The 25,052-nt window shown below is 48.2% G+C and overlaps 1 protein-coding gene across 4 annotated transcripts in view; it reads right to left on the bottom strand.

Annotated features, from left to right (window-relative positions):
- The window catches only part of Arhgef18 (Rho/Rac guanine nucleotide exchange factor 18), a 108,856-nt gene that overhangs the window by 2,809 nt on the left and 80,995 nt on the right, over positions 1-25,052 (bottom strand). For all 4 annotated transcript variants that reach the window (XM_057764960.1, XM_057764962.1, XM_057764961.1 and 1 more), the window contains 14 exons: positions 23,356-23,606; positions 21,651-21,776; positions 17,283-17,400; positions 15,001-15,249; positions 12,830-12,906; positions 9,607-9,785; positions 7,247-7,335; positions 5,284-5,469; positions 3,117-3,254; positions 2,654-2,784; positions 1,959-2,015; positions 1,819-1,866; positions 1,273-1,710; positions 75-408 (listed from right to left, as the gene is read on the bottom strand). In XM_057764960.1, the coding sequence (XP_057620943.1) occupies positions 75-408; positions 1,273-1,710; positions 1,819-1,866; positions 1,959-2,015; positions 2,654-2,784; positions 3,117-3,254; positions 5,284-5,469; positions 7,247-7,335; positions 9,607-9,785; positions 12,830-12,906; positions 15,001-15,249; positions 17,283-17,400; positions 21,651-21,776; positions 23,356-23,606 (2,421 nt within the window). The remainder of the gene's footprint in view (positions 1-74; positions 409-1,272; positions 1,711-1,818; positions 1,867-1,958; positions 2,016-2,653; positions 2,785-3,116; positions 3,255-5,283; positions 5,470-7,246; positions 7,336-9,606; positions 9,786-12,829; positions 12,907-15,000; positions 15,250-17,282; positions 17,401-21,650; positions 21,777-23,355; positions 23,607-25,052) is intronic.

The following is a 25,052-nucleotide window of genomic DNA, read 5'->3' on the forward strand; positions in this document are numbered from 1 at the left end:
CAGGGGACCCGATTTGAGCTCCACAGTGGACCTTTATAGGGGCCCGTGAACTTTGGGGGTGGGGTGTAACTCACCTGAGCTCTCCCAACGCTGGGAACCCCTGCTCTTGCTGCTCTTGTCTTTGCCACCCTTGGTGGAGGCAGCCAGCTTGGTGGGGATCTGCTGCTGCACAGCTGTCTGCCTCTGAATCTGGTTGGTGGCACTGAGCAGCTGGATGGGCACATCACTCTTGGCTGAACGGCTCTCAGCAGTGGTACTATTCCAGCGGGCCACCTCGGGTCGCTCTATGTACTCAGTTCCTGTGCCAGACAGCAGCATGCTCCCTTGGGTCCCTGGTGCTTTGGCTAGGGCTAAGCGCCCCTCTAGTCCATCCCCATTGAAACTGGGAGGGTGGCTTGTGGGTTGGGCCTGAAAGTAATAGAAGACACAGCCTATCATTGCTGAGCCTGCTGGTGACTGTTAACCCCACAAAAGGCTTCCCAGTCCTTTGGTGGCTATGGACTGGGGAGGACCAAACACAACTGGTTAGTGCTCGGAGATAAATAGGTGTTGCCTACCCAGCTGGGTCCAGTTCACAGCTTGGAAGGTGTATTCTGCAGAACACTGCTTCAGTCTACAGTGCTTCTGGTGATTTACAATTCGCGGAACACAGCAGTATATGGATATCCATTGTCACACTGGGCCATATATGTGCGTTCTCTCTCTCATGCACAAATATGGCCACACAATCTAATTTGGATTACTCACAGGGTCTGTTTATGTAGCCCTGGCTGTTCTAGAACTCTATGTAGATCAGGTTGGCCTCGAACTCAGAGATCCACCTCTGCCTCCTGATTGCTGGGGTTAAAAGCATGTGCTTCTTTTAACAGCAGCTCCCACATCCCCCAGGGTCTCACATAGCCTAAGTGGTTTTGAACTTGCTATGTAGCCAAGGATGATCTAATCCTTCTGCCTCGACCCCCTGAATGTTAGGCTGATAGGCCTGTGCCACTATATATTTTTTTTGTTTTTGTTTTTTTTTTTTTTTTTTTTTTTGAGACAGGGTTTCTTTGTGTATCATATATGGCTGTCCTGGAACTCACTTAGACCAGACTGACCTTGAACTCAGAAGATCCTGGGATTAAGGGTGAGTACCACCACCGTCCAGTGTTGTTGGTTTTTTTTTTTTTTAATGCAATGCTGGGTAGGAACCAGGGACTTCGTGCAAGCTAGTCAAGCACTAAACCAAGTCACATTTCCAATTTAGCAGTTTGGCCACACAGTCTCACCCACCTCTGCCAACACCTCTGGGGGTAGTGCCCCTGGTATGGTGTTCTGCTTCTTGAACCTGCGCAGCAGCTCCAGGCGCTCACGTTCACGGTCCACTGCGCGCTGGGCCTCGCGTAGCCGCTCCAGGTCGTGCTGGTAGGCCTGGCGCTGCTGTTCCAGCTCCGTGCGCTCCTGGTCCAGTTGCTGGCGCAGCTGGCGTGCCTCGTCCTCCCTCTCCTGCAGTCGCGCATGTTCCCGCTCCCACCGCTGCTGCTCCTGGCGCAGCTGGCTCTGCAGCTTTTCAACACTAGCACGCTCCTCACGCTGCTTCTCGAAGTTGCGCTGACGCTCTTGCTCTAGCAGCAGGTTCCCGCGTGTTGATTGCAGCCGGAACTGCTTTTCACGCTCCTGGATGGCCACTCGCTGCATCTCCACATAGCTGTCCTGTTGAGCGATAACTGCCTAGGAACAGGGATAGGGATGGGGCTGATGAGAGTCATGCCCTTGGTTAGACCCAGCCAACCAGCAAAGAGTGGGAACAGCCAGTCCCCTTCCCGATGCTGCCGGTACCTGGAGACTAAGAAGAAGCTGCGACAGTGTCTGGACCCGGTGGACCAGCTGCAGAGAGAAAGCCAAATTGGTCTACCTGATGAAGGTACACAGGATATATGGGCATGCCGTCCCTGGGGGAGGTGGACCAGGGGTGGTACCTCTGACTCCAGGACAGTGGGCAGACATGAGCTGCTCTCTGTGCTAGGCATCTCCACCTGTGAAGAAGAGGATGATAGTAGCAAATGGGATTAAACCTAAACCACCTCGGCTCTCTGTGCGAGCAGACATGTTCTTGGCTTGGGAAAAAGAAAAGGACCCAGGCCTGAGTCATGACTGGGGGAGGGGGTTACAAGTGCTATGGCCATCTGATGTATGTCCATTCAAGAGTCTGGAGAATGAAAAGGGGATGCCTGGGAGGTAAGGAGGTGGCTGATGCCCAGCTCTACAGTAGGGTAGGCTTGGAGGCTTGGAAGTGAAGCTTATGTGGCCATGCCAGACACAGGGTCCTGTTCAAGCCTCAGACACAGACAGGGGCAGGTGGCCTTAGCTTCTGGAAACCTCAGCAACAATGCGCAGGTATTAGTTGTGCCGAGTCAAATAGGGAGGGAAGAGCCTGTGAAAGGTCAGGAATGTGGGCACATGTTACTGCACACTCTGGATAGCTTATGGTAACAATGTGAGGTTTTGGGTCTGCTGAAGTCAAGCCCATTCTCTCCTCTGCCTCCCTCCCGAGTCACTGCCAGCCATTCCCAAGGGTCTACAAGATTAATTTTGAAGGCTGTCATGTTAGTGGTGGTTATGTTGACTTGGACTGTCTGAACCCAGGTAAGCAACGTTACCATGAGTCACTTACCGCCTGAAGTGATTCCTCACAGCCACCAGGGGTGTTGCCGTCACAGGATCTGGAATCTGGGCTGCTAGCAGGCCCCTGCCAGTCTTGGGGCCCGAGGTCATTGTTGCACATCTTCTTTTTAAAGCTGCCATCTGGAGACCCCAAATTGATCACAAGAGGATGCTATGAATCCCACAGGGTCTGGGCTCTCCTCCTCTTCACCCAAACCCTACCATGTAATAAATACATGCTAGGGTGCTCCCGGAGGCCTGCTGCAGGGCCCTGGCTTTGTAGTACAGAGCCCACAACACCCAGAGGACCGAGGACTATTTTCAGGAATTATACCCCCAATGCTGGAGATAGCTCAGCTGTTAAAGGTTAAGGCTCACAACTAAAAACTCAAGAAGTCACACTGTACAGAGCACTGGATCTGCCACTCATGAGCTTCCCGAGGCACAGCCCCAGACGTAGGTAACATACTTACTCTTGCTGGGGCTGCCCACATTGTCATAGCCCCCGAAGGTCTCAGCCCTCCGAGGCAGGCCTGCAGAGACACCTCCCTCCTCCACTTGGCCACTGGTGCTGCCTAGCCGCTGGCAAATCAGGCTTTGGATGCCCTCAACTGTGAAGAAGAGGTGGGGGACATGAGTTAACAGGTGGTGGGGGTTATGCCAAGGGCGGCAGGGAGCCCAGACCTGAGCCAGAAGCAAGCGTGGCAGTTGAGTGCTACGATGACAGTTATACACTATTACTTTGGCTTTGGCAGTGCTGGGGACAGAGCCCAGTGTTAGGCAAGCACTCTAATAATGGAGCCAAATTCTGAGCCATCATCCTCAGTGTCTAAGGGAGAAGCTAAGGAAATTGGACAGCCATTGGGTTTGAAAAAAACCTATCTTAGAGACAGGCTCCATAAGATTCAGGAAGTCAACAATGCACAAATCTCAGGAAGTCCCTGAAACTTACCAGAAGTAATATAAATAGAAAGGACTTCTGGGGAAAAGGCTCTCCCAACCAGTTCAGCCAACTTTGCCTGCAAGTCACGAAGAGAACTCCAGGGCCCCAGTTTTCATTAGTTGTCATCTAGGCTGGGGTGGTTTTCAGTGATGCAACTGCCTTTAAGTTGTAAGTAATCCCTCACCACTGCTTGTAAACTTACTGGTTTACCAAGTTGGACTGGTGTTATTGTTACTTCAGTCTGTCATTAGTTCCCTGTCTAGGGTGAAGATGTATATATGTTCATGTCTCCTCAAAAAAAAAAAAAAAAGTGTCACACAACATATAGACAGGAGCCATATGGGCTCGGTGACTTTTCTCTCCAGTTCCTCAGGGTGCTACTGAAATCTAGGCCCCAAGCCAGGCCTAGGGATGTTATGCACCAGTCCCTACCTAGGCTTAGTAGCAAACACATAAAGTGAGAGCTGAACAGGAGGGCTGCCCATGGGGTAAGGGTGGTCTACAAACCCTTCACTGACCCTCTACCATTCAAAGTCTCTAGCCAGGTGAAGAGGCAAGGAGAACATTCCCAACCCATGTACCAGATTTGTGTCACTGGAGGCCAGGAACAATGGCCTCAGGAGACAGAGGTGGAAGGGCAGTGCGGGTGTGGCTGGAGGGTCGTGGCTAAGCTGTGCAGGCAAGGGGTTGAGTGGTCTGACTTGCTGATGGAAGAGAGCCACTACATTGGCTGCCCTCCTGGACATCATGGGGCTCTGGTGGCTGCAATGGTGCTGTTAGGAGCTCCTGTATCACTGAAGGTTCCCCTTACCAGCCTTGAGGCTGGCAGAGGGGTCTCTGCATGGTCAGGGCAGAATGTGTATAGAGACAGTGGGTTATATGTATCCAGTGGTTTAATGGTTGTTAATGCCTGGCAGCCTGCAGGAGCTTGAGGTGGGGTTCTGGCCCAAGTCAAGGGTGTGTTTTCGAACTTCATAATTTCCTCAAAATGTATATACATTTTCCTGAGAATATTATTGGGGGCTGTCCCAGAAAAGAAGGATCTGTATTAGGGAACTGGATTTTGCTCAGAAAATTTAATTACATTTTATTTCTTGTGTGTATGAATGCACACATGTAACACAGCACACATGTGGCGGTCAGAGGACAACTTGCAGGAGTTGATTCTGTCCTCCTCTCACGTGGATGTCTAGGATTGAACTCAGGCTGTCATACACGGAGGTTAGCACTCTTACCTGCTGGCCATTTCTTAGGCCCAGGCTTTATTTTTTCCCCCGAGGACAAGTCTTTCATGCCTCTCAGATGAGCTTCAGATTCATTAAGGAGCTAAGGATGACTTGAACTTTTGGTCCCCCTGCCTCAGTCCCCCAAGTGCTGGGATTCCAGGGCTTCACACACGCTAGACAAGCACCCTACCAACAGAGCCACAGCCCTAGCCCTGAGTCAACCTTAGATCTCTGGGGTTAACCAGGTCACCCAGGGAGTGTTTGTTGATTGGCAGAGAAAGCACAGAAAGGATTGGGGTGTAGCTTGGTTGTAGAGTTCTTGCACATGCTGGGTTCCCCGAATCACAAGAAAGCAAAACGACAGTGGTCCCAGGTAAGGTCAGCCACACAGAGTCCTGGGCCTGGCTTTGGACCCCCATGCAGCCCACCCTTACAATATCATAACATACCATAATGGGATGATTGACTTACTCTCGCTCATGGCTAATCTGAGAATCTGCTCCCCCCGTAGGGTCTCAGAGGGGTCCCCGCCTCCTCGGAAGAGGCCTCGGCACTGGGCTGACTCATCCAGCCCACTCAGCTCTGCCATCTCCAGGTAGATCTGCTGCTTCTCCTGAAGGCTCTGTGCGATCAGCTGGTCTTTCAGGCTCAGTCGTTCTATAGAGGACCCAGAGGTGATGGTCAGCCCCAGGGACCTGCTCTTGGAGCCAGACTGTGAGGGTGGGGTGCCCGGATGACCTGTAACCTCAAAGGCACACCCCCTATCTGCCCTCTAAATACCGACTAGTGTGGTCCTGTCCCCTTGGCTCCTCCTCCCATCCCTACTGTGAACACCAAATGGCAGGTAAGTGTGGACAGGCAGGAGTCTGGAACAGGTTATAGGTGTGTATGCAGGAGGACATCTGGCCTGTAATGTGGGGAGTGGGTCTGACCGCTGCCCCACATGGTTGTGTAGCAAGCGTTCTTAACTGCTGAGCTGTGTCTCCAGCCCCTGGTTTTGTTTGTTTGTTTTTTGGTCTTTCGAGACAGGGCTTCTCTGTGTAGCGTTAGCTGTCCTGGAACTTGCTTTCTAGACCAGGCCTGCCTCTGCCTCCCTAGTGCTGGAATTAAAGGCGGGCACCACCATCATCTGTTTTGTTTGTTTTTTGAGACAGGATTTTACTCTTCTGCAGGCTGGAGATCCCTTGCCATGGCCACCCAAGTACATGGATTATAGGTGTGAGTGTGAACTACCACACCTAGCTTAAGCGCATGTCCCTGTTATCCACTGCACTGATCATGAAGCCACTGGTCACTGCCATGTGTGTTGCACACGTGCCACCATGCCCTTCCTGACGGACACCCTAGGGAAGTTATCCAGCTGTTCCTCAGATCCGGGGCTGGTGGTTGGTTTTGGATTTGTGTTGACTGTTGATACTTATTTACTGTATAAATATAATTTATCATTTGTTAAAAAAAAAAGTTAAATTTCTAAAATTTTATGTTAGAAAACTGAGGGGTTGTTTTAAACATTATTTAAACATTTTTCCCTTATTTGTGTATTACATGGCAAGTATGCCATGGATTGCATGTGGTAGTCAGAGGACCACTTGGAGTTGTTGGTTCTCTCTATTATGTCAGTTCCATATGTCAGGGATTGAAACTGGGTTGTCAGATGTGGTAACAAGCTACCGTTACCTGCTGAGCCATCCTGTCAGCCCAGAAAACAGGGTTGATATTAATTAATTTCTTGTTTTTAGACATCATCTTGTTATATACTCTTGGTTCACCTGGTAATAGCTGAATGATGCAGGCTGGCTTTGAATTCCCATCAATCCTCTCACCTCAGCCTCCAAGTTTATCAATCTTGGGGCTAGTGACATGGCTCAGTGGTTAAGAACATTTGACATTTGTTGTTCTTGCAGAGGACCCAGATTTGATTCCTGGCATCCATAGGGTGGCTCACAACTGCCTTTAACTTCCTCTTCTGGCTTCTGCATGCATTACATGCATGCAGTGCACAGACATGCATGCAGGCAAAATGCCCACTGCCCATACACATAAAATTCTTCTGAGTGCTGGTACTAAAGGTGTGTGCCACCATGTCTGGCTCCATTTACTTATTTTTTATTGTGATGTTTTATATTTTAATCATCTATCTATCCACCAATCTATCTTTGAGGCAGTCTTTAGCTCTGGCTAGATTTGCTCACCACATAGCTGAAGATGACCTTGAACTTCTGACACTTATCCCTGTGTTTGTGGTGCTGGGGTTGGAACCCATGGGCTTCATGCAATCTAGTCAAGCACTCTACCTACTGAACCATCTCCCTGGCCATGAACTGAACTCTTGAAATGGGTGACATTGTACATTAGTCCTCAGTGAGGAGGCATAAACTTGATGTGGGACCATGGGTTGCAAGAGGGACCTGCCCACAGTGCTGACCCCTCTTACCTTGAAAGTCCCGGAGTCTCAGGGTGAAGGCTTCAGTCATCCTTCTCTCCTCAGGCTCGATGGAGGGGCCCTCCTCCTTATCTGGACAGCTGCAGGCAAAGGGGACAGCTGCCATCAATGTCACATGGGCCATGTTCTGACAGCAGCATCACAGAGCATCCCTTTTCTCTCTTCCTTATGCTGGGGGGATGGCTTGGGGGATAATGGAGCCCCAGATCTACAAGAGACCCTGTCTCAGCAGAATAGGTAGAGTGACAGAAGACACCCAACACCCACTTTTGGCGTGTCCGTGCCTGAATTCAATCCCCAGGACTCACATAATAGAAGAGAATAACTAACCCCAAAAGTTGTCCTCTGACCTTTGCATGCTTGCCATGGCTCACTTTCTCTCCAATAAAGAAATGTAATTATGAAAAGATTACTGAGCCAGGCCGGGCAGTGGTGGCCCATGCCTTTAATCCCAGCACTCAGGAGGCAGAGGCAGGCAGATCTCTGTGAGTTCGAGGCCAGTCTGGTCTACTAGAGCTAGTTCCAGGACAGACTTCAAAGCTACAGATAAACCTGGTCTTGAAGAAAACTAAAAAAAGATTACTGAGCCAGGGCCTGTATTAGCTATGAAACGGCTCTTCCACTGACCTATGTCTCCCTGTGCACTGCTCGTTTTGTTGTTATTTGGTTTTCCTGACAGGGTTTCTCTGAGTAGTCCTGGCTGTCCTGGAACTCCCTTTGTAGATCAGGCGAGGCTCAAACTTAGAGATCTACCTGAGTGCTGGGATAAAGGTGTAATCACCACCACCTATTTGTTTTTTAAAAAACAAACAACAACAACAAACAACAAGGTATCACACAACTCAAGCTAGACCTAGACCCAACTACTCTGGCCAAGGACAACTTTGATTTTCTGATCTTCTGCCTCTACTAGTCAAGTGCTGGGATTACAGGCATGTACCTTCACAACCAGCTTATATGGTGCTGGGGCTTGGACTGAGAGCTTTGTGCACGCTGGGTAAGCATGCTACCAAGTTATAGCCCTAGGTTCTGGACGCTGCTCTTGTGAGGAGCTTGGAGGACGAGGAGGAAGAGAGTCAACACACAACAGTTCTCCAAGGGTCAGGGCTTAACCAGGAGAACTTCGGATCCTCCTGCCTCAGGTTCCCAATGTGGGGGGCACAGGTACATACCACCAAATTCTACTTCTTGCACAGTTTTTTAAAAACTGTGATACATTAGCCAGGCGGTGGTGGCGCACGCCTTTAATCCCAGCACTTGGGAGGCAGAGGCAGGCGGATCTCTGGGTGTTCGAGGCCAGCCTGGTCTACAAGAGCTAGTTCTGGGACAGGCACCAAAGTTACAGAGAAACCTTGTCTCGAAAAACAAAAAACAAAACAAAAAACAAAAAACTGCGATACATTTAATTTATATGTATGTGTGTGCACATGTCATGTATGTGCTGGTAATGGGGGCCAGAAAAAAAAGCATCGGATCCCCTGAACTAGAATTATAGGCAGTTGTGAGCAGCCATACTATGTGGGTGCTAGTAACTTAACTCAGGTCCTCTGCAAAAGCAGTAAGCATTAACTGAGCCATTTCTCTAGCTCCTCATATACAGGTTTAAAGTGCCCAGCTGTGACATGGAGGAGGTGGTCAGTGCACAGATGCAGATGACTGTCAGACACTGGGAGCTGTGGACCACTCGGAGCTGAAGCTACTGAGCGTGGTGTGAATACGGAGCAGGAGGCTGGACTAATCTCCATGCCCACCTGTCAGCCAGATTCTGGTTCAGGCAGGGGGAAGAGATAAGGCACTGGACTGGGATCTGCAGGGCGCTCAGTCTGAGAAATAAAAAGGATATTATAACCTGTTCCAACAAGGCTGGCCTCAAACTGTTTATCTGAGTGGCCCACAATAAAGGTCCAATTTAGAACTGCCTGGTCCCTCACACACCTTATACAGAAATATCCAGGCCTTTTTAGCACTGTGACAGGTTGGCCATTATTAGAAGGAGCAGTTCATTGTGAGACGTGATTTCCTCATGGGACTGGGTGGCTCGGTTGGTAGGGTGCTCACTTACACTCATGACTCAGGGTTTCACCCCTGGCACTGTATAAACTGGGTACAGTGGTGCCTACCTTTCATTCCAGAACCTGGGAGGTGAAGGCAGGAAGATAAGAAGGCTCATCTTGGGCTACACAGTGAGCTGGATGCCAGCCTGGGCTACATGAGCTTGTTTCTCAAAAATCAACCAACCAATGAGGGGATCTGTCTGGGAGGTCAAAGTCATATGAGAATAGCTTCTCAATCCCGAGAGCGTGACTGGGCAGGAAGAGCCTGCCCGAGGAGGCAGAAGACCCTGGGCTCACCTCTCCACGGCTCTGCGGATGTGAGCCATCCAGGTGTTCCTGTCTTCTTTGGAATTGGTATAGATCTCATACATCTCTGGTCCTTGCATGGAGGCACTGATTAGAAACATGGCCTTCTCCTCGTTGGCCACTTCTCTCACAATTAGCTTTTGCAGAGAGATGATGGGCGGCTTTGAGTCCTGCAGGGGGAAGAAGATGGAAACTTAACTGTTGTCCTGCTATTGTCAAACAGCCCTAGAACCCTGCTCCCACTCCCAGTGTATATATGCATTTACACGAAGGCAGATGATGATCTTGGCTGTTGTTCCTCAGGTGCGTGGTTTCTCAGTGTCCTGAGGTTCACCAAGTAGGTCAGGCAGATAAGCCAATGAGCCACAGGGATCTGTCTCCCCAGCATGGGGGCACGAGTGTGTGCCACCACACCCTACTTTTTCATGTGGGTTCTAGGGAGTGAACTCAGGTCTTCAAGTACTAAAGAGCCATGCCAGTGCAAAGCAGGAACGTTTTACTAACTGGAGACTATTTAATTGATATCCTAGTATTCTTTTTAATGCCTTTTGAGGGCTTGAACTCATTGTGAAACCCGGCTGGCTTCAAGTTGACAGCGGCCCTGTCTCAGCTTCCAAGTGTTGGGACTTCAGGTGTGCACCACCATACCTGGCATCGGACATAGTTCTTTTCTGTTAATATTTTTTTTAACATTTTATATGAGTGAGAGCATGCATGTGTGCATGCTCATGCATGCATGGTACACCTCTGGAGATCAGAGGACAACTTGTGGGAGCTGTTTCTCTCCTTCCACCATGAGGGTTCTGGGTGTTGAACTGCGGTCATGAAGCCTTGCAGCAGCATCTTTACCCATGGAGCCACCTGCTGACCTCAAAAGGCACATCAAGTAGTGTTCTGAGTTCCACTGCCCAGACCCTCTTATATATTGAGGTTCTAAGCCCAAGCACCTCAGAACGTGATGGTGTACAGAGACAGGATCTTTAAAGATAAAGTCATGTTAAACAAGACTTGTCTTTCCAGTGGTCCAAACCAATAGAACTGGTGTCCTTATAGGACTGTAAGACTGGGTCAGTCACAGGTCCGTCACTCCAACACTTAAGATGTGGAGGTAGGAAGTTCAGAAGATCAAGGCCAGCCTCAGCCAAACAGTGAGCTCCAGGCCAACCTGGGCTATATAAAGCCCTGAATTTACAAACCCTCGGATGACAGGTGTATGCAATGAAGCCAGCTTGGAGATTTTTCTTTGTGTGTGTGTGCTTTCCTGTCTAAGAACTCCTGAACATATTAACACTGGGTGCTGTGGTTGATTTGTCCCTGCATTTCTGGGGACTAAGATAGGCTACTTTACGTCTCACCTGGGATACACAGAGATCCATCTGAGATACTGTACAGGAGGCAGGAGGATGAGAGGGTCTAGGAAGATGATGGTGCTTGCTTGCGTGTTTCCTGATTCAAGTCTATTAATGCCCCAAAGTCTTCTGAGAGTAGGGGTGGGGCACATAGCTATCACACTGACACCTACGCCTTGTGTGAAACTGTGGTGGCTTAAGAGGTGTGCTGAGCTAAAGAGGGGGGCAGCTTTTGTGACAAAATAGTCTGACGTGGTTTATGGAAAGGTGGGATGGGGTGACAAGGGGTGGGAGAATTCCTGAGGTGCTTTAAGGTCAACAGATGGAATCTTCCACCTCAAGGGTTCTGCCCTATAAGACACTAAGCCATCAGCCTTGACCCCATCTCCACCCCTGCAGAGTCTGCGGTCCTTTGTTTTGATTAAAGAACAACCTGCATTGGCAGAGGTCAGCATCCTCTTACTTCCACATCACCTCCATGAGTCCCCATCTAACACTTGGAGCTGAAAACACAGGAGGGATTTTGGGGCCCCACACCATTCTCTCAGGTCCACCTGTCCTCACTCCCCTTACCTATCTCTCTCATTTTTCTGATGCCCATCCCATAGAGAGCATGGCCACTCGCCAGGCTTACTCAGGGACTGAGCAGCTGACAATCTTGACGTGGAACCTCTGGGTCTTAGTGTCCTTTGTCTATGTAAATGGTGCAGATTCCAATTAGGGGTTTTATTAGTGTGCCACATAAACTCAGTTTAGGTCCTTTTCTTCTGCTTGCTGCCCCATCCCCTTCTCTACAGACCCCCAGAGCAGAGGCTTTTTACCATTTGTCACACCAGTACATTCAACATCCATACACTAAGATAAGGTTCTTTGGGTCAGACTCTAGGGCCTGTGAGTACCCGGGGATATTGGAACACACGGACAGTGAAGCTGGAAAGACTGAGGATGTTTTAGATCATGGATTAGGGGATAATCAGACAGCAGCCCTTCCCTTTCTCCCTAGCCTCATAGCTATAGGCAAAGCCCCCTGTACCCCAGTGCAGAGAATGTGTCTGTGAATCTGTAACAGCTCCTTGGGCACTCCAGGAAGGAAGTGCTTAACCCCCAACCAGACATTGTTCAAGTTACGCCCACCTGCAGCCCTCTCCAGCTCCATCCTCAGAGCAAATTCTGGCATCCTAGCTGTTACAGAAGGAGACAGACCCTTGTCTCTGAGTCAGTAAAGACCCCCAGGTGCCATTCCAGAAGGATGATAGTTACTGTTCTCATGTCCCCATGTAAGTTCACAGACCTCAACTAGATGTGCCCCTCCTTCTCACTTCTCCCGCATTCTTAGAGTGACATAATCCTACCCTGCAATTCTGTCCCTTCTCTCTGCCACCCAGAAATCAGAGACAGCTTATGTGAACCTCCTCCCTCCTCTCATACCTATAAAGAATGGTCCCTATTCTGCCTTCTGAGTTTGAACTCTGTTTAGAGCCCTTCCCACGCTGTCATCTGCTTATGGCATTACTAATTCTTTTAATAAACTTTTTACCTAAGGACAACTGACCTCAGTGTCCCTCTTAAGGCCCTCCCACCGGAGACCTTTCAATGAGGACCAGAGCCATACCAGGAAGCAAGACAGGTTCTCATCCCCTATACATTCTATTGATGCCCATTGGCTGGAACCTTCTGGAAGGACCATGAGACAGGGTGTCTCTCAGTATATTACACCCCATCTGTGTTTCCTCTCCATGTCTTGTCTTGGACATCCCTCTATGGGACCCACCACGGCATGGCCCCAGCAAGTGGGGTCTGTGAAGACATCAGACACGTGCCATGGAAGCAAAGACGTGGAACCTGGGAAGATGTTAGGCACATACCACAGAAGCAAAGACGTATTTCTGATCCTTTTCCTGCAGCAGCAGAAGCACATCAGTCAACAGGACAGCGAGGACATCTGCAGAGACCAGCACACGGAGGATAGTCTTAGAGGCCACGTGCCCAGAAGGGCTCAAGAGGGAAGCACCACGATGCTTCAGCCTCTTGTTCCTAGGAATTCCCATCCTAACTCAACTCTTTCCACAAAGTACCTGAGTTTGGAGACTCAGCATAAATGAACGCCAGAGGCTCCCGCTCGGAAAGTTCAGAACTCAAGCTAGAGCTCCCATGTCCCATTCAGTTCTTCAGTTCTTTCATTATTTTTCTTGCTTTTTGGTTTCTCTGTGTAGCCGTTGGCTTTCCTGGAGCTTGTTTTGTAGACCAGATTGGTCTCGAACACAGAGATCTGCCTACCTCTGCCTTAACGATGTGTGCCTGGCTTAAGAATTTATTTTTATTATTTATTTATTTACTTATTTATTTTTATTTTACTTTATTATTTTTTTTTTTTTTGGTTTTTCGAGACAGGGTTATTTTACTTTATTTTTGGTTTTTCGAGACAGGGTTTCTCTGTAGCTTTGAAGCCTGTCCTAGAACTTGCTCTGTAGACCAGGCTGGCCTTGAGCTCACAGAGATCCACCTGCCTCTGCCTCCCAAGTGCTGAGATTATAGGCATGAGTCACTACCACGTGGCTTAAATTTTTACTCTCTATTTACTTATTAATTTATTTTTGCTTTTCAGGACAGAGTTTCTCTGTATAAAGAGCCCTGGCTGTCCTGGAACTTGCTTTGTAGACCAGGCTGGACTTGAACTCACAGAGATATGCCTATGTCTGCCTCCTGAGTGCTGGGATTAAAGGAGTGCACCACCAAGCCTCGCTCAAGGATTTATTTTTAACTATGTGTGCATGGGTGTTTGTGTGGCCTTGTGCATGTATGTAAGTGCTCTCAGTGAGTAGAGCTGCTGGGTTCCTGTAGCTGGAGTTACAGGCAGCTGTAAGCTGTCCAGTGTGGGTTCTGGGAACCAAATTTAGAGTTCTTTATAAGAGCAGCAGGTACGCTTAGAGACTGTGCCATCTTCCCAGCCCCTCATTTATTATCGTTGCTATTTTTGTGCATATGGATATACATGTAATCCATATATATGTTCATGCACACATTTTGTGGGTGCACCTGTGCATGTATATGTGCATACACTAGGGGTTGATATGGAGTATCTTCCTTAATCACTTCCTGATTTTTTTTTTTTTGATGTGTGTATAGCATGCAGAGGAAATTGGCTAGAAGGAAGGTGTGTGCATGCCCTAGTGTGTATGTGAAGGTTGGAGGACAAGTTGTGCAAGTTGGATCTATACTTCCACCGCACGTGGCTAAACTAGTGTAAACAGTACTAGGGTTACAGGCATGCATCACCATGCCTGGCTGGGGACTGAACTCAGGCAAGCACTTTACCCACTGAGTCATTGTTCCAGCCTCTAGGTGGTTTCTTTGTTGAAATGCACTTCTCTTTCTATGCCAGGTCATATCTTGTCTCCTGCTGCAAAGATGGAGGCAGGGCTGGCCTCAGCTCCCTTAAGTCCCAGTCCCGCTTGGTGCTTTATCCCTGTATGACTGTATGAACATCTCTTACAGTGAGACATTTGCACATGAGTCACAGGAGTGCAGATACTAATGTTTGAGGGAGCCTCTTTTTCTTTTTTACCCCTTTTGAGGCAGGGTCTGGTTTCTAACTTGATCTGTTGCTGAGAATGACCCTAAATTCCCAATCCCTTTGCTTCTGCTTCCCTAGAGCTGATTGTCACTATGCTCAAGTTTACTTGGTGTTGTGGCTGGAAACCAAGGCCTCATGCATGCTAAGCAAGCACAAAACTGACCTACAGCACCATCCCTGGAAGAGTCATTTCTGATGATCTTGTCAAATTAAACACTCTTCCTCCAGTCTATTCTTTGTAGTCCACTGCTTCCTTTAAACCTGAAAACACTCCAGTGGTGCAAGTTTGGTCTTGTTCCCATCATTTAGCTTAGTGTCAATTCAAGATGGAATATAATTTAAGACAGAGCCCAAACCATCCAGATGGTGCCCATCACTCTAACACAGCTGCCAGAACTACAAGGTTGTATTATGTGGAGCCAACATGAAACCCACTAGAGGTGGCCAGAGGCAGACATTTACCTTTCAAGCGTCCTGATGTGGACTTCCAGCACAAGGTGCCCTCTAGGTGGAGCTGGCGCCGCAGCATGTCCTCCTTGCGGAAGGTAAGCCCATTCTTGAGTTTGCTGGATGACTTCAAGTCCACCTTGCCTGCGATCTCCCTGAGGCGCTGGTCCTTCTCATACTCACTGACTTTGGCATCCACTTGTGAGATGATGTCTTTGATGAGGCTCAGGGCCTGGCTCAGGTCTTTGTGGTCCTCAGTGCCAGCTGTCACACATAAGAAGAGGCAGCACTGTCTTTGTGTCCACATTCACAAACACAACAGAAGTGGGTGTGCCACATCTGGATGGGATCTATGGGTACATTCATTCCCTAGGGCCACTGCTTAGAGGTCTTTCAGAACCCTCTGCCAACTGTAATTTCTGAGATGAGAATGGTTCTCCAAAATTAATAATAGCCCAGAGTTTAATGAACTCAGTTTGTTTCTGTTTGAATTATTTTTTGAGACAGGATCTCATGTAGCACAGATTGATCTCAAACTTCCTATAGAGAATGACCTTGAACTCCTGATGCTCCTGCCCCCCAACCTCCCAGGTATTAGAACTACAGGCCTGCAAAACCATACTTGGCTAATTTTGTTTTGCTTTTTCTTTTTTGAGGCAGGGCAGGGTCTCTTCACATGCCCTGGCTGTCCTGGAACTCAGAGATCCACCTGCCTCTGAGAGTTCTGGGACTGAAGGAGTGTGCCATGATACCCGGCCTTTGTTTTTGTTGAAACAAGATTTTGTTCTGTAGCCCTGGCTAGCCTAGAATTCAGTGTGCATCAAGTTGGCCTCAAACTTGCAGAAGATCCTCCTACCTCCACCTCTTGCCACCATGCTTGGCTTAGAGTTTCAAAAGTTAGGTGTGGTAGTTCAAATGGCACAAAGTACCCAGCACACCACACATACACCTACCATCATTATAGACAGATTTCCCTCAAGTCCTTAACTCTTCATAAAATGGCTGCTTCTACTTCCTGTTCCAGTTAACAGAAGGCCCCTATCACCTGAAGGACACAGTAGAGAAACTTGCCATTTCCTCATGGCCCAAACCTAGCAGATATCTGAGAGGGGCGGTCATCGTCCCTGCTCCCATGAGCACCTGGCATGCTACATGACCCTTCTGCTGTGCTCTCTGTGGCCATCAGATGTCATCCTTTTCTTCTTTCAGTTTGACTCTTTAATCAGGGTCTCATAATGCAGCCCAGGTTAGTGTAGAACATGTGGATCTTCCTGTCTATCTGTTGGATAGCAATTTCCTCTGAATTAAAATGTTCTATTCTGGAGGAAAGTTGTTAAGACTCAGGAAGTCCCTGAAACTCAAGAGTCATACAGCAGGTCTCCCTAAGATTATGAAAACACTAAGGGCTATTCACATGAGGACATGCTCCATGTTTAGTTGCCTGCAAGTCCTACAGAGAGTTCCAGAGTTCCAGCTTTTTTGAGTCCTAACCCATGCTATGGTGGCTTTTGGTGACGTAGCTGCCTTCCAGTCACCCCTACTCCTATAAATAACTGTTTGCCCATGCTCTTAAGTAATCGTAATAAAATCATTGGTTCACCAAGTTGTACTTTGATGGTAGGTTACACTGGTCGGTTGTTAGTTCCCAATCACTCTCTGGGATGAGTAGGCATTTGTTAATGTCTCCCAGGAAAAGTGTTACACAATACAAGGCCCCCTCATGCTGAGAGAACACCTATGCCCACCGCACCAGCTCAGATCTTGCCCTGGATATATAACTCAGAGGTCATTTCTTTTTATTTTTATTTACATGTATAAGTATTTTGTTGCGTGTATGCCTGTGCTCCATAGTACAGCACCTGTGCTCCATAGTATAGTGCCTGTGGAGGACAGAAGAGGGCATAAGAGTCCAGTCCCCCAGAATCTGTGTTATGTATGGTGGTGAGACACCATTGCGGATGCTAGGACTCAAGCCCAGGTTTCTCTGGAAGAGTAGTTGTGCTCTCAAATGGCTGGGCCATTTCTCCAGTCCTAGAAATAATTTATTACTAACCCAGGAATCATCTTGTTTTCATCTAGTTCATGTCCAGTTTACAGATACTGACCTGGGCCCTGTCATGGTCTAGCCTCTGCTAAGGGCAAAGGTTCACCCAGCTCCTGTGCTCATGTGCTGACGGCCTGGCACCCAGTAAAGCGGATTACAAGAGGGATCTTGGCCAGTCCATTGATAAACTCCAGAGCAGGTGGACTGAGACAGCCATCCACCCTGACCCACGAGTGTAGCAGAGTGTTCCCACCTTCTGTGTTCTGGATGATGCGCTCCACCAGTACTGGGTACTTGGTTATACGCTGTGTGACCAGGAGGATACACTCCTGGACTCCCAGCCGTCGCACAATGGAAAAGTTGCCGATTTTCTGTGAAATGGAAAAGAAATAGCTTGTTTTAATATCTCTTTCTCTCTTCTACCTTCTTTTATTTTTGGATATTTTTGAGACAGGGTCTCTCCATGTGACCCTGGCTGTCTTGGAACTCACAGAGATCCACCACCCTCTGCCTCCCAAGTGCTGAGATTAAAGATGTGCACCACACCCAGCTCCCCTTCCTTCTTCCTTCCCTCCCTCCTTCACCATTCCCACTCCCTGGTGTTTGTGGTTGAACCAAGGACTGAGCCGTATCTCAAGACAGGCAGACAGACAGTCTAACACACAGATGGTTTGATGATTACCTGTACATACTATTATGCTAGGGTAACATGCTCCTTTTTTGGGGTTTGTATGAGTATGTATTCAAAGACCAGAAGAGGGCATTGGGTGTCCCCTCCCCCTCAAGTCACTCTTCACTTAGTGTCTGTCTGTCTGTCTGTCTGTCTCTCTCTCTCTCTCTCTCTGTCTCTCTGTCTCTCTCTCTATCTATCTCTATCTCCAGTGAAATACTATGTCTCACTATGCAGACCAGGGCTGGCCTTAATGCTTCTATTAGAGGCCTGTGCTATGGCTATGTTGCCATGTCCTGACCCTTTGTGGCAGGGTCTCTCCTTGAACCTGGAGTTTGTTTCCTCGTCAAGGCTGGAAGCCAGAAAGTCTCAATGATTCTCTTGTCTTCTTCAGCCCCACAATAGAGTTGAGGCTGCATGTATGTGCTGCATACCAGGCTTGTTAGAGGGCTTTGGGATCCAAACTGCAAACTTGTGGCTAAGCAGCTAGCACTAAGACCTAAGCCATCTCTTTGGCCCTTTTTGTAGTTGAGACAGTACAGCTTTTGCAAGAAGGCTTCAGCCTTCCAAGAAGTTGAGGTTACAGAGAGACCTGAACTACTAGGTTCAGCTTCCTGCTGAATCAGTTAAACATCTCAGGCCAGGAACTCCTGCCCTTTCACCTAGCTGTGACCTTTTCCTTCTTCTATGACCCCCAAATAGGAATTGTCTTCTAAATATGGAAAGGTTACAAGTGTGTGGGCACTTAGTAAGATCTGTTAAAGAGGAATTTAAGCCAGGTATGGTGGGGCTTGCCTATAATCCTAACACTCGGGGGGAGGGGAGTCTGAGGCAGGAGGATCTTGAGTTTGAGGTTAGCCTTGTCTACAAAGCAAAATCTTACCTTAAATAACAAATAAAAAGCCGGGTGGTGGTGGTGCCTGCCTTTAATCCCAGCACTCGGGAGGCAGAGGCAGGTGGATTTCTGTGAATTTGAGGCCAGCCTGGTTTACAAGAGCTAGTTCTAGTACAAGCTCCAAAGCTACAGAGAAACTCTGTCTCAAAAAAAACAAAAACAAAACCAAAAACCCCCAAAACAACAACAACAAAAAATAAGAGTGAAAATATTAAGATGAGGGAGGTGCAAACCCATGATCCCAACATCTGGAAGCCCAGAGGAGGAGGATCACCAGTTTTGGGTTAGCCTGGGCTACAGATGAAGTTTTAGACCAGCCTGGGATATGCAGGTAAGACCTTGTCTCAAAATAAGAAGACACGGGGCTTGATACATGCCTCAGTAGTCAACAGTCAATACTTAACTGTTGTACAATATTATTTTGAGATGTGTTATATTTGTTTATGCTGTGGAACATGTGTTTAATGATGCAAAGATGTGCTGTATTCTTTTATGCTGCATTTGTTTAACGCTGTGAAGCTGTGCTTACTTTGCCTGTCTAAAACACCTGAATGGACCAATAAAGAGCTGAAGAGCCAATAGCAAGGCAGGAGGAAGGACAGGTGGAGCTGGCAGGCAGAGAGAATAGGTAGGGGGAGAAATCTGGGAAGAAAGAATGAAGTGCGAGAAGAGGAGGAGAGGAGGAGATCAGGGGCCAGCCACCCAGCTACACAACCAGCATCAGAGTAAGAAAGAAAGGTATATAAAATAAAGATAAAAGCCCAGAGGCAAAGAAAGAGGGGATAAATTAAGAAAAGCTGGTTAGAAACAAGCCAAGCTAAGGCCAGGCATTCATAAGTAAGAAAAAGTCTCCACGTGGGATTATTTGGGAGCTGGGTGATGGGCCCCCAAAGAGCAAAAGAGTAAACAAACAACTACACTTAATTATTCTAAAAAAGGTCCCAGGTTTGGCCTCCAGTACCCACATGTTGACTCACAATTTCATTTAATTCCAGTTGCAAGAGATCTGATAATTTCTGGAACACACACATACACCTAAACATAAAAGTTTAAAAAAAGTTGAGTATGATGATGTGGCTCTATAATTTCAGTACGTGGGAAGTGGAGGCAGGACTTCAAGGTCATCCTGAGCGACTTAGTGAGTTCAAGGACAGTAACCTGGGCTACATTAGAAACTGCTTCAAAATAAACAGGAACAGAATAAGAAAACAAACTGACAAGAAAGGAAGAGAGAACCAGTTATGGGAGGATCACAAATTGGATATCCAGTAGGTGTTCACATTTGTGCACACATAGACCCTCATCCTTGATCCTGGCTGACAGCTAGTGTTCCAGAACCCTCCAGAAGCAGACTGGGTATCCGCCTTTATTCCAAACCTGGCTCTCAAGCCACTTGTGATTTACACACGTATCTTTTAACTAAGAACCAAAGTGGTCACTTGGTCCTGTTTTCTGGTGGTGCTGAGAGACAGCTCCCTGCTCTCTGTACATGCTGGGGCTGTTACTACTGCTCTTATGTTGAGTTGGGAATGTGTTAGCATGGGCAAACAGCTACCTTTTTTAAAGGCAAGGTCATATGTAGCCTAGGCTGGCCTTGTGCGCTCTCTGTAGCTTAGGATGACCTTGAACCTCTAATCCTCCTGTTTCTCCCTTCCTAGTGCTGGATGACAGGCGCAGCCAACACACCTGGCATGCAAACCAGTGTTTTTGTGCATGCTAAGGAAACACTCTACTAACTGAGCTGTGTTACATTCTCAGCCCCAACAAAAAGAGATATTTCTTAAAGAGCACCAGAGTCACGGAGGAGCTTTTGAAGAGTCACTGGATCTCCCTCATTGCTGCTTCTCTCCCACTGTGCTTTCCTCCTCTTCTCTTCCTTCTCCCCTCCTTCCTTCCTCTCTCTTTTGCTGAGGGAGGGTCTCATGTAGCCCACATTGGTCTCAAGCTCCCTGTGCAGCTGAGGATGACTTTGAACTCCTGATCCTCCTGCCTCCACCTCCTAAGCCCTGAAATGATTGTGTATCACACCTGTTTTGTGTTTTTTAGTGTTCTGCTGTCGTTTCATTATTTTTTTTTACACCTGTTTACTTAGTTTTGTTTATGTGCTCGTGTGGAGGTTTGGAGGTTAGAGGACTACTTTCAAAATCAGTTCTCTCCATCATGTGGAAACTGGGGCCAAAATATGGTTATGAGGCTTGACAACAGCAAGCACATTTACCCACTAAGCTGTCTTGACCGCCCTGTGGAGAGTCACAGGGACCAGCCAAAGGATAAAGGTTTAGAGAATGCATACCTCATAGAACTATAAGAACCTGGGATAGTTCTGGAGGGTGGTTCCCTGGGTGAGACAATGCCTCAAAGGACCCACAAGGCTGGTTGTCATGGCATGTGCCTGTAATTCTAACTGGAGGCTAGCCAGAACCATACACTGGTCTCAGAAGTGAGGACTGGGGACATGTGGCTCAGCTGGTGGTGTGTTTGACCCTGGGCTCCATCCATAGCAACACATAAAGTGGCTGTGGTGATGCAGTCCTGACTCCAATACTTGGGCGGCCCAGATAGGAGGACCAGGAATTCAGGGCCATCCTCTGCTACACAGAGAGTTTATCATCAGTACGGACTCCATGAGACCCTGCCAGGAAATGAACGAATACAAGAGTGAGGCTGGCACAGAGGTACACCCCTGTAATCATAGAACTTGGAAGGCTGAGGCAGGAGGATCTGCAAATTTGAAGCCAGACTGGGATACATAGCAAGATCCTGTCTCAAAAAAACAAAACAAGGGCCTGGGATATGGCTCAGTGGCTCATGGGTTTGCCACCCATGCATGAGGAACTGTTTGGATGCCTAGCACCCACATTAAGTCAGATATGAAGGTGCATGTCTGTAATCACAGTACTGATATGTCAAACAAGGTAGAAGGTAAGAACCGACACCCACGGTTATCCCTCTGCCTGCCACAGATGTGCCTTGGCGCCGCAGCATGTTTGTGCCCATACAAGCATCATACAGTCACATTCTCTCACACATAAAACACACAGGCTTTTGTTGTTTACCTTGATTAAGTTTTGAAACTTCTTGCTCTGCTGCAGCAGTAACTTATAGTGACTGACCGCGTCGTTGTGGCCACTACAGAACATACCGTATTTCTCTTTCATTCTCTCTCCGATTTCCCCTGAGAACTAACATGGAAAGGTAATGGAAGTTAGCCGATGATGAGCCGCGAATGCTGCCAGAGTATGTTTCCATCTAGTTCGTCTGGTTGTGCTAAGAACTGTATTTTTCCTGAATGTTTCCTCTAAACACCTCCTTGGGGCCTCAGTGCAAGCACAAGGAGGTAAGAGCTCTGCCTGTCCCCACTCTTTAGATGCTTCTGGCCACACTGTCAGGTGGCCTACTCTACTGCTACAGATAAGTGAGTCCTAAAAGTAAATTTTCCATCTCATATCTATTTCTGCAATGATCATGGGAATGATTTCTTTCATTTTTGGTGCAGAGTTTTCTTATGTTGTGAGGTTGGCCTCAAACTTAGTCCCACTCCCTTCTGCCCGTCTAGTCCTAGGATCAGAAGGGACCAGCTGAAGGAAGCAGCCCTACAATAGATGACTTTGGCCCAAATGTATGCTTGTAGTCATCAAAGACTGGGGCCTTTGGAGATGGCTCAGCATAAAGACCCAGGCTCAGGTCCTCGGATGGGTCTGGCAGCATGCGTCTGTAACCCCAGGGCTTGGGGGCAGAGATAGAAGAATTGTAGGGGCTCACTGGGCAGCTGACCAATCAAAACAGTGAGCTCCAGGTTCATCCAAAGCTCCTGACCCAGCCTGGCATGGTGGCATACTACTTTAATCCCAGCACTCTGGCGGTAGAGGCAGGTGGATTTCTAAGTTTGAGGCTAGCCTGGTCTACAGAACAAGTTCTAGGACAGCCAGAGCTGTTACACAGAGAAACCCTGTGTAACAAACAAACAAGAAAGAAAGGAAGAGAGAGGGAAGGAGGGAGAGACGGAGGAAGGAAGAGGGCTGGCAAGAAGGCTTGGTAAGTAAGACACTTGTTGCGAAGCTTGATGACCTGAGTTTGATCCCTGAGATCCACATGGTGGAAGGAGAGGACAACTCCTGGAAGCTGTCCTTTGATCTCCTCAAGTACACCATGTCACATGCACGACCACCCATATAATAGTTTATCTTAAAAAAAATAAAAAGATGTGTAATGATGGAGGACATCTGACATCAACCTCTGGCCTCAAGAGGCACCTGCACCGGCATGCATTCTACCCCCGGGCAGCGGGGGGGATGTGACTCAGTAAAGTGTCCGTCTAGCATACAAAGCCCTGGCCATGGTCCCCAGCACTGCATAAACTGGTGTATCGGAATACTGGTGAGCCCAGCAATCAGGAGAGGGAAGTCAAGAGGGCCAGGTGAGCTACATGAGGATGATGAACTCCTGATCCTCCTGAGTGGATTACAGGCAGGAACCACCATGCCCAGGTTCTGGGCAGTGCTGGGGATGGTATTCAAGGCTTTCTGCATGCCAGGCAAGTGCTGTCAACTGAGGTAGATCCCTAGCTGAAAATACAATTTAGACATGTTTGATCGAGGCCATTCCAGCCTCAGTGTTCCTAGGACACGAGCAGCTGGACAAGAGCGGGCACTGTGTGCTTTCTAAGATGGTGAGCATGTGATACACCAGTGTCATCATCTTATCAGAGAGAAGGAAGACAGGGTGGAGAGAGGCGTGACCCATCCTGGTCATAGTACCTACCTGCTGGACCAGGACATCCCCGATCTTTTGGATGACGTAATTCCGGTCACTGCCCTCCTCCAAGAACTCCTGCCGGCGCTCCTTGAGGCGGGCAAGGAAGTGGCTGTGTATTTCCAATAGGTCATCAGCACATAGGAACAGGCGGCTCACTGCCTGGCCACTGAACTGCAGCTCCTCCTGCAGGGCTCTGGAGTACACTTTCAGCATGATCTTGAGGGTGCGCACGTGGTGTGCTTCTGTCTGCATCAGCTCTGCAGGGACAGAGGTGGGGGAAGATCACCTTGGCTCCCAGGGTACTCACAGCTACCATAGTCCTGCTGCAGCTGGGTCGACCCTGCCTGCTTTCTGGGCCGGTGTGTGCGCCCATGCGTGTGTGCATGCAGCCCTTCAGTGGGGTGGGGGCGCAACTGATTCCTAAACTTGCTGTGTTGCCTAGGCTGGTTTAACTCAAATGCCTTCCCCTTCCTGCCTTAGTGACAACAGGTGTATCCCATCACACTTGACCTTTAGCCTTTCTTAATTAGAAGTCTTCCCTCCCTAAAGTGCTATGTGAGTCTGAAGCCAAAGCAGCATGAAAAAAAAGTATTTAGGAATGAGCTGTGTAACCTCAATGTCCCAGAAGCCTCTATCCTTGAGTTCAAGAAGGCCATAAGAAGGAACTTCTAGCTTTGGTGGGGGTGAAGCTTGCATGCCTCTGCATGTATATGATCAAACACAGACCCTGATAGACCAATGTCTGCAGTATAAAATCTGACCTCCATATTATTAAGAGCATGGCTGTAGGAGTGTCTATCTATCATGAACAAAGCTTTGGGTCCCCTCCTCCCCCAGGATCCCATAAACCAGGTATGTGGCCCAGGCCTGCCATCCCAGAACTCTGGTTGTGAAGGCAGGAGGATCAGAAGTTTAAGGTCAACTCAGTTATAGGCAATTTTTTCCCCCCAAGACAGGATTTCTCTGCAGCTTTGGAGCCTGTCTATATATAGCTCGGCTAGTTTTAGGCAACTTTGATACTAGCCTGGGCTACACGTGAGACCCTGCCTAAAAAAACAAAATCAAACAAACTAATAAAATGGCGAGCTTCTGGGAAGTATGCTCGGGTAAGTAGAATCTTCACAGACTGGAAAATTTTTGTAGACTAGGATCCTGGGCTGGCTAGTGGCTAGATGGCTCAGGGATTAAAGGCACTTGCTGCATAAGCTTGGTGATGTCACACGTTATACAGACACAAGGCTCAAGGAAGACCATGAAGAGGCAGAAGGAAAAGGAGAGCCTGAGGACCAGGTCAACTGCTTCATGAGAGTCTTCTGGACAGAACAGGGATGCTACACCTCCAGAATCTCAACAATTGGGCTACCTGCACAAGACCTGGAAGACCACATGCCAACACGGATGGAGACTACTTCACAGGGCTCCAGCCCTAGATGAAGGCCTACAAGTAGTCAAGAGCTGCTGAAGGAGGGAGAACCATTTCAGCCCCTCCCCCACCCCAGGGGTCAGTCCTAAATACATGTACATAGGGGGCAATGCTAACTGGACTCAGTAGGTGATATATAGACATATATCTCCGTAGATGTGTGTGTATACGAGAAGAGGTCATGAATCTGGGAGCAGGTGGTTGATGGGGCACGGGAGGAGTTGGAGAGGAGCAGGAAGAATAAAAATGATATAAATACAGTGCACTCAGGTATGAAATC

Source organism: Chionomys nivalis, chromosome 3, assembly GCF_950005125.1.
Source record: "Chionomys nivalis chromosome 3, mChiNiv1.1, whole genome shotgun sequence".
Classification (NCBI taxonomy): domain Eukaryota; kingdom Metazoa; phylum Chordata; class Mammalia; order Rodentia; family Cricetidae; genus Chionomys; species Chionomys nivalis.